The sequence below is a fragment of the Impatiens glandulifera genome, chromosome 3, assembly GCF_907164915.1.
Source record: "Impatiens glandulifera chromosome 3, dImpGla2.1, whole genome shotgun sequence".
NCBI lineage: Eukaryota > Viridiplantae > Streptophyta > Magnoliopsida > Ericales > Balsaminaceae > Impatiens > Impatiens glandulifera.
This window is the reverse complement of record NC_061864.1, coordinates 64,804,012-64,824,868: the sequence shown is the minus strand read 5'-3', so window position 1 is coordinate 64,824,868 and position 20,857 is coordinate 64,804,012. Positions and strand designations below refer to the sequence as shown.

Here is a 20,857-nt window from a genome sequence, read left to right as displayed (position 1 = left end):
GGTCAGGACCGAGAGGTTTTCTTAAAACTTTCGGTGAAACCCATAAAAACCGAAAGTTATACTATTAACTTTCGGTGTTACCAAATCATAATTTGAAAAATTAATTGGTTTGATACAATCCAATCTAGAATCTTAACTAATCTAATCAAGTGTTTGTTGTTTTTTAAAAATTAAGATTGTGTTTAATGTTAAAATGTTTATGATTGTGTTTGATTATATAAAGAAGTGTATTTATATGTTTGTGTTTATGATCATGACATGAATGTGTATAAAGTTTGATCATATGCCTTATGTAATGTGTTAAGGTTATTAAATGTGTTAAATTAATAATGTTCAAAGTCATTAGAAGATTAAAAACAATTAATTTATCAATTTGTGAAATGGTAATTCCGAGAGTTTAGAGTAAAACTTTCGGAAATACCCATAAAAACCGAGAGTTTTATGATTAACTCTCGGAATTACTATGTCACAAATTGTTAAATTAATTGGTTTTTTTTGTTATAATCTAGACTCATAACTAATATTATCAAGTATGTGTTTTATTTGAAATTTTTAGATTATGTTTTTAGAACAATTGAGTTTTTGAAAATAATTGATTTTGGATTATTAATAAAGTTAAGTAATTTGTCTATGTTACAACACTTAGAGAAGTTATTATACTTAGAATATTCAAGGTTTTATTTAATTAATTACCTTGGGTATTTATAAAAAAAAAATAAAAAAAAATATTTTACAAAATATATATTAGCGTTTTTATAAAATTTCGTTAGTTATATTTTGTTTGTTAGATTAGTTAGATTAAACTTTGAAATTTAATTTCTTGAATAAGTTAGTTAGCATTTTATTTATTTAATTAGAATTGTTCCTTATAAATAGGAATAATTAAAAATAAAATTGTTTATTTGTGTTTTTAACGAAATTTTTTTTTTTGTAGGATGAAGGGATGTGTAAAGGGGATAACGTGCAAAAATAAAAAGATAACGGTGTCTACACAATAATGAGAAGCATCCTAGGTCAAAGAAGGAAAAAAGAGATTGCTAAAATAAAGAAAGAAGTTGTGAAGAATAATTCAGCCGTGTTTTGAAGAGAAGCATGAAGGCTATGTCATTTTTAATTTAAAATTAAAATGACCAAGTATTATATCATTTATTAAATAAAGCTTAAATCTCATTGGATGAAAATTTGATATTTATTGACATGTCAAGTGGAGATTGCTCCATTATTTTAAACATTTGTAAATGTTTAAAATATTTTTTTTCCCAAACGGTCAAGTGTGTTAAATGGGCCTTTGGGCCCTAGGGTTTCATAGCTTTGCTTATAAATATCCTTCTTAATACCCTAACAAAGTGTTTTGAACTCTCAACCTTGACCTTGACCTTGACCTTTCTCTCTCTCTTTTCACATTGCACGTGACATTTTCAAGATCCAAAATTTTAATATTAAAGTGCCCTTAGGCTACCCCTTTTAAAGAAAAAGAGTTCATCCACTTGAGTCAAGAAAGCAACCTTCTTTGTAAGCTTCTTGACTCTACCTTTAGTTTTTGTCTTTAATAAGATTGCTTTTGGTCTTTCTATTATATATCTTTAATAAGATTGCTTTTGGTCTTTTTATTATATAATATGACTGTATGTATGATTATTAGCTAATTAGGTCTTTAACTTTATGTATGATTTATGTAAACTTTAATAACATACTTAACATGTAAATAAAATATAACTAAAAAAAAAGAAAGTTTAATGTAAAAAAAAAAAAATGTTTTCTTTTTATAAACTTTAAGGGCTTTTGAATTTGAAGAACCATAAGTAAAAAAAATTCATTGTATAGTTTTGTAATTATTATTATATTATTATTATTTGAATAATTAGATCTAATATGTTAAAAAGTAAAAAAATAATAATAAAAAAACATTCTTTGTACAGTTTTATTATTATTATAATATTATTATTTGAATAATTAGACATGTTAAATTATATATTAATAAACTTTTATAAAACTTTAGAGCCATTTGAATTTGAAGAGCCCCCTAACTAAAAAAATAAAAATAAAAACAATTTGTTTTCTTTGTACAGTTTTATTTGTTTTAGTTATTTTTCGTCTTTATTTATTATTTTATTTTATTTATTTATTTTATTTTATTTTATTTATTTATTATTATTATTTTTATTATTGTTATTATTTATTATTATTATTATTATTATTATTTTATTTTTATTTTTTTTTATTTTCATGCAAACCCTTTAATGCTTAAAATGGAAAAATTCTAAAATATAAATTGTAAAAATGTTTTAAAGAAAGGTCAAAATTAATTAGTAGAGATTTTAGTGGCGTTGTGGGACATAGTGTCTAAAAAACCTTTCCCACACGTAACCAAACGCCGAACTCACATCTCTTAAATTCCTAATTTTTAAAATTAGGTGGCGACTCTCTAATCGTGAGGTTAATTAATAAAAAAAAGTTTAAAAAGGCCTATGACACACTTACCATTAAAAAACTCTCAATCTCTCCCAGATTCGACGGGAAGGTAAGATATGGAGTTGTCTATAAAGCCTCGTTTTTTTTTTAAACTTAAATTTTTTTTTTACATTAAAATTAATTCCCCTCACGTTTTCAAAAATAAAATTTTTAAAGAGTGTCCTAGAATTTTCAAACTAGTTGATCAAGCCCTTTACTTGACTACTATATATGATAAATACATGTATGCATATAGATAATACTAGGCGCTCAGTTTACCTGTTCAAAGTTTTAAAATTCCATGAAACATGTGAACAATTTCGAAATTTTGAAGCTAAGCCTAATAATTTTAAAGGAGTAAAATCGAGGAAACTTAGAGAAACTAAAAGAAGAATCTAATGTAACTAGTTTTCTTTCTTTGTGTCTTTATTACTCAAATTCTAAGCGTAAGATATAATCAAGAAAGACGCGTGAAACGCAAAGACTATCAAGAGAGACGCATGAGGCGCAAAGACGATCAAGAAAGATGGAAAGACTTGAAGATTCGAAGACTTAGACTAGATTTCTTTATGCTTGAAATGTAAATCTCTTTATGAAGATACATGAGCGACATTGTAACGAAAGGATGAGGGGTGCTTGCTTTCTTTTCTTATTTTATTTTATGACTTGAGTTTTTTTATTTTATCCATGAAACTTAGGATTTTAATAAAATAACTCATTCTTATTTTACTCATCCTTTTCTACATGTTTTACCTTATGAATGGGTAAATAGATCGTCTATCGCGTGTTAGAGATTATGTGCATACGAGCAACGCATTGCTTGTTTTACTTGATAAATTTTCTAAGTATGGGGAAGGGTAAATACTGAAGGTTTATTTGAAAACCTTCGGTTTTGACCCTTCCTAAAAACATTTTGTTTAAGGTCAGGACCGAGAGGTTTTCTTAAAACTTTCGCTGAAACCCATAAAAACCGAAAGTTATACTATTAACTTTCGGTGTTACCAAATCATAATTTGGAAAATTAATTGGTTTGATACAATCCAATCTAGAATCTTAACTAATCTAATCAAGTGTTTGTTGTTTTTTAAAAATTAATATTGTGTTTAATGTTAAAATTATTATGATTGTGTTTGATTATATAAAGAAGTGTATTTATATGTTTGTGTTTATGATCATGACATGAATGTGTATAAAGTTTGATCATATGGCTTATGTAATGTGTTAAGGTTATTAAATGTGTTCAATTAATAATGTTCAAAGTCATTAGAAGATTAAAAACAATTAATTTATCAATTTGTGAAATGGTAATTCCGAGAGTTTAGAGTAAAACTTTCGGAAATACCCATAAAAACCGAGAGTTTTATGATTAACTCTCGGAATTACTATGTCACAAATTGTTAAATTAATTGGTTTTTTTGTTATAATCTAGACTCATAACTAATATTATCAAGTGTGTGTTTTATTTGAAATTTTTAGATTATGTTTAACGTTAAACTGTTGAAGAATGTGTTTGATCATATAAAGAAGTGTATATGAATGTTTATGTAGGATTATCCTATGTATTTGTGTAATGTTTGATCATATGGATTGAGAAATGTTTTAAGGATATCAAATGTGTTAAATTAATGTTGTTCAAGGTTATTACAAAGTGAGAAACCAATTAATTTAACAATTTGTCAAGTTGTAAAACCGAAAGTTAATTACCTTACTTTCGGAAATATTGATCAAAACCGAAAGTTAATCATAAAACATTCGGTAATGAAACATCAAAACCTAATTAAATTTGATAGAGAATAGGATAGGAAATATTTATAAATTAAAATGGAAAAATAAATTTGATCATCCTATTTACATGATTGCTAAAAACGACCAGAACTGTCTTTGACATAAAAGATTAAATCATTTGAATTTTAAAACAATCAATTTCATCTATTCTAAAGAACTAGTTGAAGGTATTCCTAATATGAAGTTTTCAAAAAATAAAGTTTGCTCTGCTTGTCAAATGGGCAAACAAATCAAATCAACCTTCAAAAGTAAAGGAAATATCCAATCTAAAAGATGTTTAAAATTTTTATTGAGATCGGGATCGTCGATAGGGGACCGGGGTCCGGCTAAAGGAAAACTCTTACACACTCACAACGGTTGACACTAATTCGGTTAGGAATAAACACCGGTCTCAACTGTAGACACTCGTTTTTCACACCTAATTTTATAGTTTATGCTTTTCATAAATCTGAGTCTATAAAATTTTCTCGAATTCATTCACGGACTCATTGCACGATTTATATTAAAGACGATTATTTTTAGAACAATTGAGTTTTTGAAAATAATTGATTTTGGATTATTAATAAAGTTAAGGTAGTAATTTGTCTATGTTACAACACTTAGAGAAGTTATTATACTTAGAATATTCAAGGTTTTATTTAATTAATTACCTTGGATATTTATAAAAAAAAATTAAAAAAAAGGAGTAAAATCGAGGAAACTTAGAGAAACTAAAAGAAGAATCTAATGTAACTAGTTTTCTTTCTTTGTGTCTTTATTACTCAGATTCTAAGCGTAAGATATAATCAAGAAAGACGCGTGAAACGCAAAGACTATCAAGAGAGACGCATGAGGCGCAAAGGCGATCAAGAAAGATGGAAAGACTTGAAGATTCGAAGACTTAGACTAGATTTCTTTATGCTTGAAATGTAAATCTCTTTATGAAGATACATGAGCGACATTGTAACGAAAGGATGAGGGGTGCTTGCTTTCTTTTCTTATTTTATTTTATGACTTGAGTTTTTGATTTTATCCATGAAACTTAGGATTTTAATAAAATAACTCATTCTTATTTTACTCATCTTTTTCTATATGTTTTACATTGTGAATGGGTAAATAGAGCGTCTATCGCGTGTTAGAGATTATGTGCATACGAGCAACGCATTGCTTGTTTTACTTGATAAAGGGGTTCGAACTAACTTTGTTCTCTTGAACACAACATACTCATTTCATCATAATTTACAATGACTAACCTACAAAGAAAGTTCAATGAGGCAGTTCATCTAAAGTTAGACGATCTTCGTGATACACTGATACAATTAGAGCAACAGCTTGAAGACATCACCATAGAAATCGAAACTTATACGACAATCGAACCCCTTAATTCGAAGACCATGCGACAAGAAATGGAAAGGGAATGTAGGAAGTTCATGGACGGTTGGGAAGTTATAGAAAGGTCTATTCAGAACAAGAGCTAGACAAGCACGTCAAACTCAAGGACAAAATGCTCATCAAGAGAACTCATTTCTCCTAAACAAAGTCAACAATCATCACAAGCAAGGAGTGCCACTACTGCTCCACCTCGTAGAAAGTTTGACAGTTTGATGATGTCATTATTGAAGGCCTTAAGGAACTTGTTGCAGAAGAAACAATTGAAATAAACCTTAACACAAAAGAAGACCCTCGAATTGTTTTAATCGGAAAAGGTTTAAATGATTTAGAACGTGAAAATCTGACTAAACTTTTACATGGTCCTATAAAGATATGCCAGACATTGATCCAAAAATCATTCAACACCGCATACCACTTTATGAAGACGTTAAACCGGTGAAGCAGAAGCTCCGAAGAATGAAAGCAGACATCGTGGACAAGATCAAAGAGGAAGTTCAGAAACAGCTTGACGTAGGATTCCTTGAAGTGATAGATTACCCAGAATGGATCGCCAATGTAGTCCCAGTCGCAAAGAAAGATGGAAAGATTCGAGTATGTGTAGACTATCGAGATATCAACAAAGCAAGCCCTAAAGATAGTTTCCCACTAACACACATCGACGTGCTAGTGTATCATGCAGCAAGCAATCAACTCCTATCATTCATGGACGGATTCTTAGGCTACAACCAAGTACTGATAGCTCCAGAAGACAAGGAGAAGACAACGTTCATCACAGAAGTTGGAACATTTTGTTATCGAGTCATGCCTTTCAGGCTGAAAAACGTAAGAGCAACGTATCAACGAGCTGCCACGATGATTCTTCATGACATGATCCACAAGGAGGTAGAAGTCTATGTCGATGATATTATTGTCAAATCAAAAGATCGAGAAGGGCACATCCAAAATCTTGATAAATTCTTACAACGCATCAGGAAGTTCCAACTTAGGCTCAACCCAAAGAAGTGCACATTTGGAGTGAAAGTAGGAAAGATATTAGGCTTCTTAATCACGCAAAGAAGAATTGAGGTTGATCTGAGCAAGATAGAAGCGATCACAACAATGCCACCTCCACGAAGCGAGAAAGAAGTGCGAGGCTTTCTAAGAAAGATCTAGTATATAAGTCGATTCATAAACAAGTTGACTATGACATGTGATCCTTTGTTTAAACTTTTAAGGAAAAATGAAAGATTCGTTTGGGATGACGCTTGTCAAAACGCATTTGAGAAGATAAAGGGATACATCAAGAATCCTCCCATTCTGATGCCGCCAATATCAGGCATACCGCTAATCCTATACTTAACAGTCACAGAAAACGCAATGGGTAGTCTACTAGCCCAAGAAAACGAGGAAAAGATGGAGGTCGTAGTCTACTACATAAGCAAGCGCATGACAGGCTACGAACTTAATTACTCACCAGTAGAAAAGGTGTGTTGGGCCCTAGCTTGGGTCACTAAGAGGCTAAGGCATGTCAAAAGTCGATTTAAAAGACTAAGAGACCAATCAATCATTGAAACATTCTCCCTGCCTTCGCCATCTTATTAAGATAGAGTTCATCCTGTCCCAGAGAGGACAGCTTTTTTAGCTTCAGCTCGACCAACGGGTTCAGAAAGCGAAGGCGGTTGTTATGCCAATAGCAGCGCCGGGGAGCTAAGTTGGTATGGTAGAACTTCTTAGCCGCGGGAAATCCTTCTCTATACAAGTTCTCGGACGAGGTTTTTGAACAGAACTTCGATAGGCGAGAGGTGTAAGCACCGAGAGGTGTGAAGCGATCTCGTACTAAACGAAACTTTCCATAACCAAAATGAAAGAAAGTCAATCTATTCCTGCAATTGCGGCCAGTCTCGCTACCTCTTTAGTTGCCGCCCCCTACTTGCTCATTCGTAATTACATCCACAAGAAAGTCGCCCTTATTCCCCTAGAGGTGATGCATCAAGCATACACACACCCAGCCAACCAACAAAGAAGAAAGTACGTTGGCTAACAATTGTTTGCAGTTTGTCTCCTCCTTTAGATGAGATGCACATCCACCCTCACTTTCATACTTTGAGGTTATGGGTTCTCGATTGGGGCTTCTCTTGAAGACATAACGCGTTGATCTAGTCGCCACCGGATCCAAAGAGGACTATCTAAATGGATTCGTTTTTGTCGATAAGCTCCAATTGCATCATAGGAATTACAAAAAATGAGTTCTTTTTCTTTGGTATACTTATAATTATTATTGTCAATTCTTTCATTTTGATAGTTTCTGCTATTACATGGATTATATCGATTTACACTAATTCCTCTGATCAACTTCCTTTCGTAGTACCCTACCCCCAGGGGAAGTCGAATCCCCGCTGCCTCCTTGAAAGAGAGATGTCCTGAACCACTAGACGATGGGGGCATACTTGACCGACCGCCATCATACTATGATCATAGTATGAACAGTTTTTTGAAATTGTCAATAGAATGCTATGATTAGATCCAAGTTATCTTTTTTTTTTCATGATTTCATAGAATTTTTGATTTGTTATTCATGAATTTTTCTAGTCAATTAAATTCAATTTGAATTATAAAACATATTAATCTAATATTATGAATCATTAATATAATTATATATTAATAATAACCGTCTTAACTTCATAAAAAAATTTCAATTTTAAAATGGGAAAATTTATAATCCCGATCCATGCAATAACATCATTTTGAGTCCATTTAATTTGAATTGGTATTTTATCTATCACAATTATTGTGAAAAGACATCTAAAAAATAAGTATTGGACAGTTTATTTGTGAAAATTTATGTATAACCAAAAATGAGCCACACCTAAAATCGGGTCAAGTTCTAATTGTTCAAGTTGACTCTGTAGTAATTAATGGGGGAGGTTTAGCCTAGCTAGCCCTAATTTCGGAATAGAATGCTTCTTTGACAGAGCTTCAAGCAAGAAGAAATAAAATATTCTTTGTTTCTCTTTTCATCTTTGGATTCCTATCTAATGATCCAGGACGTAATCCTGGACGTGAAGAATAAAAAGGGGATTGTTTTCCTTACTTGATTTTTTTTTTCTTAGATTTTTCTCTATTTGATGCATTTAACTAAAAAAAGAAACTATAAAAAAAAGGGATCTTCAAAATTGGAAAGAAAAAAAATATCAAGTAATCAACGGAAACGGAAAGAGAGGGATTCGAACCCTCGGTACAAATAACTAGTACAACGACGGATTAGCAATCCGACGCTTTAGTCCACTCAGCCATCTCTCCCAATTGAAAAAAAAAGAGAATTATTATTCTACATTAAACATAAAGTAAAGAATATCAAAGTATATCTTTCTCTATCTTTATTATAGAGATATGTACAACTTTTAGCAAAAATTCCATTTTGCTAAAGTAAGGGCTCAAAAAAGATAAATAAGGTAAAAAAAAGAAGACTTGTTAGCTTTTATTTTTGTTCGATCTAGTGGTTTTAGTGGACGACTCTGAATGCTGAGTAAGCTACCTGGAAAGAGGTATGTGGTTTTGAAGTATTCGACTTAAGAAGGCCTTGAGGGATGTAGGCAAGCTTTAGCTTGGTTCTTTTCTCGATTGATAGAAGGACGGATTAGAAATAGTGTTTTGAACCTTTCTCGCACAAGTGAGATGACTGCCTGTGTGGTAGCGACCGATAAGCACCTTATCTATTAAGTGGGGTGCATCTACTGGGAAAGCGTCCAACTCAACATGTCCGATGCGAGATAATACTGGTCCGCTACTATAGGTGTGTTACTTGCCGTACGAATTAATCCCCACCGGATCTTACTGAGTTTCCCCTTCATCTTTTTGAAAAAAGCCGCTCCACGGTGGTAAAGTCTCATCTTGTGTGTTGGCCGAAGTGACAATAGTCACATTGAATCTTCGAATATGTTCGAAGATCTCGAAATGATCTTCCGGTTCCGGAGAGAATTCCCAAAACTCCGTTTCCATCAAGAATTGAATGGAGTTTATCTGTATTTCGATCGGAGAATATAACAGAGACATTACTGTGGAGATTCTGACCAAAAAATGAGACATTCCATGCCCTCGGAGAGTGCTTTGTCGTGCTAGGTCACTGACATATCCTTTGTCTTTATTTGACCCCAAGAATGGATTGGATCGAAACGACTTTCCTGTCGAAGCTCTTTGTGTCTGTATTAATTTCATACTGCGCGGAATCTCCATAGCCAATTTTCCATTTTTTATTATTAAAGCTTCAGGTGCTGCTTTTGGTACTACTCTTATTTTACACAATCCAGGAACTTCCATAACGTTGGCGTGATTCGGTTTGAGCAACGGATCCTAACGTGATACATCTTCATAATGAAAATTAAGTGGAAACATAAGTTGGATTTTCGTTCATTCGCTCTGTTCGCGGAGCGGTATACCGAATAAAATAAAAGCCTTATCGGAATGACTTCAGTCTATTTCTTAGGGCGTTTAAAGAGCGTGACTCTTGTTTTTGAAGCGCTGAGTTACTTAAACTCTCATCTAAGAGAAAGCCCTTTGGGACACCCTTTCTCTTAGATGAGAGCAAGCAAGCCCGCCTCAAATCAAACAAAATGATCAAACCACTCCTCCAGGTTCAACACTACTACTAAAAAATAAGAAAGAGTCTCGGTCGGTCGCCCCAAGTGACTAGCTCCCCTCTGAAGATTAACGAGAAGACCGCCACTGTACATCTTTCTTGAAAATGATGAGACCGTTTACTAATATAATAGAAGGAAAGGCAAAAGAAAAAGAGTGAAAGAGCTAAAAGCGGGCGTGCTCCTATTATAAGATAATACGATTCCACCCCCAACTCTAGCTGAGAAGCACCCTCCATCCACTTATCCTTTTCTGTATGCCTAAAAGCCCTTAGCCCAGTTTATGAACTCCTTTCCGATTACCTCACAAAATCTCATGAGAAGCAAGCCCTGCGGGCCCTGCCTTAACCTGTCCCCAGACAGCCTCACTGCTGGCATTGCTAAATGGTCCTTACTCAGCAGGCTCTCCAGAATACGACAGATGCGGAGGAAGAAAGTAGTTGGGCAACTGTATACATGAAGGTACATTAGTATTCTGGGAATTGGCAACATTGACAGAATAGTTAAGGGGTAGGAATAAACTTTTTCAGTCTAGTTATACTTACTAAAGTAGTCGGCCTAACCTTCGGTTCCGGTAACCAAGTTTTTATTTCTTATTTCCTTCATTCATACTCATACTTTTCTGGTCTGGTGGGGCTGGCTAGCCCTCTACTTCTATTTCTAACTAAAGGCGAACAACCGGCATTGCAAGCTTCTATCTAACCCCCGCTCGTTTGAGCCGAGCCGGAAAGCGGACCGGTAGTTTGAGTCGCGAAAGGGCCGCTTGCTTAGCTTAACTTAATTATATATATAATTCCCATCTATAACTATAAAACAAAAAAAAAGAAAATATATCCAATTTGCTTCTTTTTTCCAATTCTGCATTCCTAGGAAAAGAAAGAAGCAGATAGAACAAATACCTCCTCTTTCCGTCCGCTCTTCCCGAAGTGAGCGAATTGCATGTAGAGAGATAGGAGGCTTATAGTTTAATTGGTTGAAACGTACCGCTCATAACGGTGATATTGTAGCCTACTAAGCCTACCACCTCCTTCTCTTCACCTGATACAAGGCAGTCGAAGTCCCCGCCACCCTGCAGATCTCAATGACGTGACGGCACCTGGAACCACACTACTGCCGTTGCCCTTCGGGCAATACGGCTTTCGTAATACGCGAAGCAGCTGAGCGATAGCTCTTCTCTCGCTATATTCTTGCGATAGAGAAAGCGTGGTTCTTACTCTAAGAGGAGAATAGATGCTCAGGTTCGGATCGAAGATCTTCGCGAGACGGCCCATTCATTTCGAGAATCGAGCGTGGGGCTTGAAGACCCTACCACATTCCGGCCGGGGGGCAGCATCAAGACTCAATCCAATTCGTCATTTATTCCAGAAAACGCTTTTGTCTCCGAGATTAGCTAAGTGGATGATGATGATATCAGAGTACGACATCGTGTACACAGTTCAGAAATCTATCAAGGGGAGCGTTGTAGCAAATTTTCTCGCAGACCAACCAATCGAAGTTAAAGACGAAGAGGATTCAGGAAGCTATTATTCGAAGGAGCTTCAGGAAAACAAGGTTATGGCATCGAAATACTACTCATCGATCCTATGGGAACATACAACCCAATCTCAGTCAAGCTCGAATATCAAGTGACAAACAATGAGGCAGAGTATGAAGCTTGCATCTCTGGCTTGAAGATTGCTCATGAAAAAGGAGCGAGACGTCTAGAAGTGGTAGGAGACTAAAACTTAGTCATTTCACAAGTTAATGGTGAATGTCAAGTCAAAGGAGACAACACTTATCGACTCTAATAGAAAAGTTTGAACATGTAACATTCACACATGCTCCGAGAAGTCAGAATCGATTCGCAGATACTTTGGCCACGTTAGCAGCCATGACGCAAATCCCGGAAGGAATCAAAATCAAGCCTTTGAAGATTCGTCAGAAACAGAAACGAGACTTTGAGAAGAGGACGATTGCCAACACTGAAGTGGCGCCCAAACCTTGGTTCGAACCTCTACAGAAATACGTTGAGCATGGAGAGTATCCTTCGGACTTCCAAAAGAAAGAGAGGAGAGCTTTACACCAATACGCAACCAACTATGTGCTACTCGCAGGAAAGCTATATCGACGCTCCTTTGACGGTTAGAACATGTTATGCATCGACCAGCCTCAAGCATCACAGATCATGGAGGAAGTACATGCAGGAACATGTGTCCCACACGTGAACGAATCAGCACTCGCTAAGAAGATCCTTCGCTTTGGCTATTACTGGCAGAACATGGAACAAGAATGTGTAGAATATGTTAAGAAGTGTCATCAATGTCAAGTTTACGCGAAATTGAAGCACACCCCAGCATCTCTACTTTACAACATGACTTCACCATGGCCATTCTCGACATGGGGAATAGATATCATCGGGAAAATTTATCCTCACGCCTCAAACGGACACGAATTCAGCCTTGTAGCTATCGATTATTTCACAAAGTGGGTCGAAGCTCAATCATACAAGGTTCTCAAGTCATCACATGTTGCCAAGTTCATACGAAACAACATCATTGCACGTTATGGAGTTCCTCATGCCTTGATCTCAGACAATGGTGGACACTTCCGGGGAGAAGTACTCAAAGTACTAGATGAATATAGGATTGAACACCACAAATCCTCACCTTATTGTCCACAAACGAACGACGCAGTAGAGACAACGAACAAGAACATCATTATCATCAAGAAGATGACTTAGACGTACAAGGATTGGCACGGGAAGCTTCCATATGCCTTATGGGGATATAGAACAACCATTCGAACATCAACGAGAGAAACGCCATTTGAATTGGTCTACGGAATGGATGCAGTGCAACCTATCGAAATCGAAGTTCCTACTTTAAGAGTTTTACTCGAGACACAAGTAGTGGAGGAAGATTGGTGTAAGTCACGGTACAATCAGCTAGCCCTTATGGAAGACAAGAGGTTAAACGCATTATGTCACACGCAAGCATACTAAAGAAGAATGACTATAGCTTTCAACAAAAAGGTGAAACCTAGGAACATTCAAGAAGGCGATTTAGTTCTAAAGAAGAACTTACGGATACTAGACCCTAGAGGGAAATTCCAAACACCGTGGGAAGGACCCTACCTCGTCAAGAAGGTCTTTTCAGGCGGCGCCACGAGATTGACCACCTTGGACGGAGAAGAACTCTCAACACTCTTCAATGTCGACATATTCAAAAGATACTTCGTCTAAAGCATGCGTGTTGGATCCCATACAACCAAAGTTCATAACTTCACAAGTTGTGAACTACGTCAAACCTGATCTCTCTCTCTCGAGAGTACGTAGGCAACCCATTCAGGGTGCGGTCACCACTATCAATTATCGACAGAAATTGATAGATATTTCACACCACATGCATTCATTACACATACAACCAAAGTTCATAACTTCATAAGTGGTGAACTACGTTAGACCTGATCTCTCTCGAGAGTACGTAAGCAACCCATCTAGGGTGCGGTCACCACTATCAATTATCGAAAGAAGTTGATAGACATTTCATTTCACATAACATGCATTCATTGCTCATTACTTACATCAAAGTTCATAACTCACAAGTTGTGAACTACGTCAGACCTGATCTCTCTCGAGAGTACGTAGGCAACACATCTAGGGTGCGGTCACCACTATCAATTATCGACAGAAATTGATAGACATTTCGCATTACATGCATTCATTACACATACATCAAAGTTCATAACTTCACAAGTTGTGAACTACGTCAGACCTGATCTCTCTCAAGAGTACGTAGGCAACCCATCTAGGGTGCGGTCACCACTATCAATTATCGAAAGAAGTTTATAGACATTTCATTTCATATCACATGCATTCATTACTCATTACATACATTAAAGTTCATAACTCACAAATTGTGAACTATGTGAGACCTGATCTCTCTCGAGAGTACGTAGGCAACCCTTCCAGGGTGCGGTCACCACTATCAATTATCGAAAAAGTTGATAGATATTTCATTTCACATCACATCGCATACATTCATTGCATATACATTAAAAAGGGAGTTAATCACACTCTAAGTTGAATCCTAAACCAAAAACTCTTAGTCAATACTAGGGGTATTTTTATTAAAATAAAAATGACTATAAGATCCTCACAAAGTCCCACTCGAGAAAATATAACGCCCAAACCTAAAGTATTTTTCTCTTCGACATAAAATTTCAACATTTTCACAAGAATTCAAACAAACATTTTCACAAGCATGTTGTCACGGGCTCAGTCTTTTCACTGACGATCCGTGCGGCACTAGTTACGATCTTCTCAAAAACGAGTAACTAGTCAGCCTTACTCGACGCAACACTCGGCGTTTAATAGAATTGACACAAGAATTCTAGAGAAAGAGTAACTCTTACAAAGAATAGTAGTATATTACTCGAATACTTGGTGATTTACAATGTAATACTTCACAGGTATTTATAGGACTAATTCTAGTTGTTACATTGATTGTGCACTAATTTAGGGATTCCTTATAATTATCAATCAAGGACATGCCTAATTAAGGACATTCCTTTTATATATCAATTATTGATGCACTAATCAAGGAATTCCTTTTAACTCTCAATTAGGTGCGCTAATCAAGGACCTTCCTTCCAGCTACCTTCTAGTGTAGAATCTTCCTTGGGTTGGGCTTAAGAGGGCTCAAGCCTCCTCCTCTTCTTGGGCCAGGAGGATTGGGCCGTGACATTCTCCTTAAGCCTCCTCTTCCTGGGCCATGAAGATTGGGCTGTGACATTCTCCCCCACTCAATCTGGCGACGTCCTCGTCGCTTCCTCCTTGTAGGCCTGGATGATGTCTCCACATATGATAAAAGTTTTGAGCGACGTGCTGGCTTTCTAATCCGTTTCTTCTCTAAGAAAGAGCCTTCGTATTGCCTCACAAGCCCCTTATGAACTTTGGAAAATTGTCTCTCTTGATGGAGGAGAAGTTTTACTATCACTCGGTTTCTCCGAACTCCAAGTGTCTTCTCTTCTTTTCCACCCATTTCTTCATTCTTTTGGCGGTCTTGGCTATTTCGCACTTCTCTTTCTTGAATGGAGACTCCTCTGGTTGCTTCTTCAATTCCTCCAATTTGGGAAGTTTAATGCGATAAAGAACCGTCGCCGATGATTTAGTACATTTGACTAACTCTTCTATGATATCCACCTCTCTCTTATGGTGGAGTTTCTCTGATACTCCAGCGAGCATTACATCGTGACCTTTCTCTAGGACAGTTGTAACTTCTGGATGTATCTTCTCTTTAGACGCAGTTTTCTCATCTTCTTTCACAGCGACAAAAGATGATGGGTAGGTGTCCTCCGCACCTTTTGAGAGTTGCATGGCAGATAGGTGCCTAGTTTCTCTCTTGCCCTCTCTTGTTAAAGGTATTGTGCGAGTATTACCTTGCTCTAGAATGTACATCATATTGGTAGAAGGGAGTAGGATGGCATTTACCTTGTCTAGAAACTCTATGTCGAGAACCATTTTGTAGTCATCCATGTCGATAATGGAGAAATCCAGAAGGCCGGTCCACTCCCTCAAGTTGATCTTTACATTACGAGCAACTCCATAAGTCGCACTTGGTGCCGAGTTGACTGCTTTAAGCCATCCTTTCTCTTTAGTATACTTAATCCCAGTCTTCTCGCCTCCTTTACCTCTAGAAAATTGTTGTTGGCTCCCGTATCCAACAAAGCTTTAACCATGTGGTTTCTTACTCTAGTTTCCACAAATAGTCGTCCATTCTTCGCGGACTTTGACTTATCAAACTTTGTTGTAACGGCACTAAGTAGGTTTAACGACCCCAATCGAGCTTCATCGTGAAGGCGTTCTTGCTCCTCCATCAATGCTGATAGTTTGTTCTTCATTGGGAAATCTCTTGCTTTGTGCGGCCCTTCACAAAAGAAACACTTTATCCGGGGTTTCTCTCCACGTTTCTCGTCCCGATCTCCTTTACCATTGGATTTGATAAACTTAACTAGGTCTTCATTGTTATGGAGATGGTCTCCACCATTTTCCCCATTGTCATTCCTCTCATAGGTTGACTTTGGTTTCTCTTGCCTTCTCATCTCGACAAGAGATTCAGCCACGGCAATTGCGGAGCTTAGATCTTGGACACTACGTGGTTCCAATTCCAACTTCGCCCAAATTTGTAGACCATCAGTGAAGATAAACAAGGCTTCGTCGTCTGAGTAGTTAGGGATCTCAAGGAGAGTAGTGATGAACTCCTTGACATACTCCTTGATACTCCCTCTTTGTGAGAGTCGCCGCAACTTGGCCCTTGCTTCTCGAATAGCGTTTTCAGGATAGAACTGTCTCTTGAGTTCCTCCTTGAATTCACCCCAGGTATTGATAGAACACGTACCTTTTTCAATGTCGCTACTCCTTCGCCTCCACCACAGCATCGCGGTGTCTTCCAGCTATGTCGTGGCAGTATATATCTTTCTCGCCTCTTCTACTAGGCCGAGTGCTTTGAAATACTGATCCAGACTCCATAAGAGGTTGTCGATCTCTTTCGCATTCCTCTCGCCTAAATGCGCTTTAGGACTTGGAACGTCTATCCTTATCAGATTCGGGACTCCTACAGGCGCGCGCCCGCACTCTTGCGCCACCGCCTTCTTGTGTAACGCCACATCCTCTTCGGTAGCTTGTAACTTAGAAGTCATTACCTCGAGTTTCTCCGTCAAGGTACTGATTTCACCAAGGAGGGTCTGCTCCACGATCTCAGCTTGCTCTTGACATTTGGACAAGCCTTCATTTAAGGCACCTTGCATTCCTCCTCGGAGCTCGTCTCTCTCCTTCTCAAGCTCGGCAATGTGTTCCTCTAGGTTCCCAGCATTATGTTGTCCGTACACCACGTTGAGTTCTACCTTCTCCAACCTGGCGATAATGTCAACGATAGCGTCTCTTGATCTTTCTCTTTCTTTGGTAGCTTTGGTTCCTCCCGCCTGAACTTTGCGAGAGTTCCTACCATCTTCTCCAGTCCCATGGGGAAGATTCTCTACTTCGTCCACGACCTTTGAATTTTCTTCTGATCTCTTCGTCATTTCAGCTCTGATACCAATTGTCATGGGCTCAGTCTTTTCACTGACGATCCGTGCGGCACTAGTTACGATCTTCTCAAGAACGAGTAACTAGTCAGCCTTACTCGACGCAACACTCGGCGTTTAATAGAATTGACACAAGAATTCTAGAGAGAGAGTAACTCTTACAAAGAATAGTAGTATATTACTCGAATACTTGGTGATTTACAATGTAATACTTCACAGGTATTTATAGGACTAATTCTAGCTGTTACATTGATTGTGCACTAATTTAGGGATTCCTTATAATTATCAATCAAGGACATTCCTAATTAAGGACATTCCTTTTATATGTCAATTAGTGATGCACTAATCAAGGAATTCCTTTTAACTCTCAATTAGGTGCGCTAATCAAGGACCTTCCTTCCAGCTTCCTTCCAGTCTAGAATCTTCCTTGGGTTGGGCTTAAGAGGGCTCAAGCCTCCTCCTCTTCTTGGGCCAGGAGGATTGGGCCGTGACATTCTCCTTAAGCCTCCTCTTCCTGGGCCAGGAAGATTGGGCTGTGACAATGTGCATGGAACTACGTTGGACCTGAATTCCCCTAGCTATGGGATACGTAGGCAGCTTGTATAAACCCTGTCCTAAACATTTTCAAAAACCAAACTCCTAGTCAATACTAGGGGCATTTTTATTAAAATAAAAATGACCACAAGATCCTCACAGAGTCCCACTTGAGAAAATATAACGCCCAAAGCTAAAGTATTTTTTCTCTTCGACTTATGATCTCAAAAGATTTTCAACTTAAGTAAATTGTCACTTCAGTAGATACTTAAGAAAATTTCCCCAACTTAAGTCAATTGCAGCTCCAGCAGAAACTTAAGAAAATTCCTCAACGAAATGCGGAATCATATCTATCCGTGATACAATTTCGGAACTACATTCGAACTTGATTTCTCCTTTTATGAGAATACGTATGCAACTTTTCACAAATACGGTCCCAAATCCCAAGCAAGCCAAATCTTGAACTAGGACAAAATACATTCCCACAGAATTCAAGCCAATGAGAAATTGGGATCACAAATCTATCCAAAACAATCAAAGCCCTTGTGTCGAAACTAGGGGCATTTGTGGAAGATAAAAAAAAGATAGACCCCTGAATTTTTCTAATGCCAAGCGAACTGATGAGCGAGAGCAAGAAATAAGTAGGGATGCGGGAAAATACGTTTCTCCCCAATGGATGTCTCTTGACGAACCATTTTAAGTATATATGGGTGGGTCAACCCACAATCCGACCCAAGTATCCATTTAATCTCACATATATATCCAAATTAACCACATCTCTTGGCCCAGCAATCCGGACACTTTACAAATTAAACATCATTATATATATATATATATAGTTTAGTTAGTTAAAAAGTTAAACTTATATTATTTAAATATCCCGTGTTCATCAAATTTGGTGTTGAATTTAAAATATAAAGTGTTATTATCTTTGTTGGTTAAAGGGTTGTATTTTTTTTGTTATGTTGCAAGTTCGAAACACACATATAACATTTTAATTTTAATTTTTAACCGTTTTAAGTATATATGGGTGGGTCAACCCACAATCCGACCCAAGTATCCATTTACTCTCACATATATATCCAAATTAACCACAACTCTCGACCCGGCAATCCGGACACTTTAAAAATTAAGCATCATTATAGGTATATAGATTATTTAGTTAAAAAGTTAAACTTATATGGTTAAAATGTCCCGCGTTCATCAAATTTGGTGTTAAATTTAAAATATAAAGTGTTATTAGCCTAGTTGGTTAAAAGATTGTACTTGTTTTGTTAGGTTGCAAGTTTGAAACACACATATAACATTTTAAATTTTAGTTTTAACTGTTTTAAGTATATATGGGCAGGTCAACCCACAATCCGACCCAAGTATCCATTTAATCTCACATACATATCCAAATTAACCACATCTCTCGACCTTGCAATCCGAACACTTTAAAAATTAAGCATAATTATATATATATATATATATATATATATATTAGTTAGTTAAAAATTTGAACTTATATTGTTAAAATGTCCCACGTTTATCAAATTTGGCGTTGAATTTGAAATATAAAGTGTTATTAGCCTAGTTGGTTAAGGGTTGTACTTGTTTTGTAAGGTTGCAAGTTTTAAACACAAATAGCATTTTAAATTTTATTTTTAATCGTTTTAAGTATATATGGGTGGGTCAACATAATCCGACACAAGTATCCATTTACTCTCACATATATATCCAAACTAACCACATCTCTCGACCTGGGAATCCGGACACTTTAAAAATTAATCATCATTATATATATATATATATATAGAGAGAGAGAGATTAGTTAGTTAAAATTAAATTTATATTATTAAAATGTTTCGCGTTCATCAAAATTATTGTTGAATTTAAAATATAAAGTGTTATTAGCCTAGTTGGTTAAAGGATTGTATTTGTTTTATTAGGTTGCAAGTTCAAAACACACATATAGAATTTTAAATTTTATTTTTAACCATTTTAAGTATACACTAGTAAAAAAGTGTTTAATAGCGACGAAATTGGCTGACAATTTCTTATTGTCCGTCGCCATTTATTGAAAGAAAACTGGAATAAAAAAAATACTAACTTAAATAGCCACCGTACTTTTATATTGTGACCATACCTTTTTTTTTAAATTTTAATTATATATACAGACACTTCATATTCATATAGGGCTTCCTCCTAAGCGGCAACTTACAGAGTAAATTTACTTAAAATAATTTTATCTTCTAGATTGATCGTTGCTCCATTGATGGAGAACTCCTCGTACTTTCCCACGTCGACTCACACATTGACATCGTCTTGCACATCGAATGTTCTTCTCGCATGTTTCACTGTCGCAACTCGCAATGGATTCTTCCACAGTCGTTGGCCTCGAACGGCTTCCCTAGCCAACATCCGTCGACATTGGTGCCCACATCGGCTTCTTGTTATGCAACATTATTGATCACATCAACCATCATTAGTTACTGAAAGAATAGGGAGAATCTTGTTTAATCTTCTTGCCCTTTACATTAGGGAAATATCCAATATATATACATTATAAAAGATTAATAAGGAAACTAATAATATAATAACGATATTATTTTATATGACTAATATAAAATTATTTTCACAATCTATTCACATATATTATTTTATATTCCTAATATAAAGATTATTTCCATAATCTATCACACCTCCGCAGTCGAAACGGGAGCTTTGCAAACGCTGAGACTGGCCCGAAAATCATCAAATAAAATCTTAGGCAGACCTTTAGTAAAAATATCTGCAATCTGGTATCGGGATGGCACATGAAAGACACGAACTTCACCCCGTTGGACTTTCTCACGAACGAAGTGAATGTCCATTTAAATATGTTTAGTGCGCTGATGTTGTACCGGATTACTAGAGAGGTAAATAGCACTAACATTATCGCAATAAACTAAGGTTGCCTGTCTAACCGAACATCTGAGTTCTAATAATAAGTTTCGGACCCAACATGATTCCGAGACGACATTTGCAACCCCTCTATACTCTGCTTCAGCACTAGACTT

General features: G+C 36.3%; 1 protein-coding gene, 1 non-coding gene and 1 pseudogene across 2 annotated transcripts; all 3 read right to left on the bottom strand.

Annotated features, from left to right (window-relative positions):
- Positions 1 to 7,706: 7,706 nt before the first annotated feature.
- Positions 7,707 to 8,247, bottom strand: LOC124931397. Its single transcript, XM_047471850.1, has one exon. It carries the CDS (start codon positions 8,049 to 8,051, stop codon positions 7,956 to 7,958), a length of 96 nt encoding a protein of 31 aa, XP_047327806.1. The 5' UTR covers positions 8,052 to 8,247; the 3' UTR covers positions 7,707 to 7,955.
- Positions 8,248 to 8,795: 548 nt separating this feature from the next.
- On the bottom strand, positions 8,796 to 8,886 carry TRNAS-GCU. The gene has a single exon. It is a non-coding gene; the product is annotated as a tRNA-Ser (tRNA).
- Positions 8,887 to 9,417: 531 nt separating this feature from the next.
- LOC124932896 lies at positions 9,418 to 10,332 on the bottom strand (annotated as a pseudogene).
- Positions 10,333 to 20,857: the final 10,525 nt, after the last annotated feature.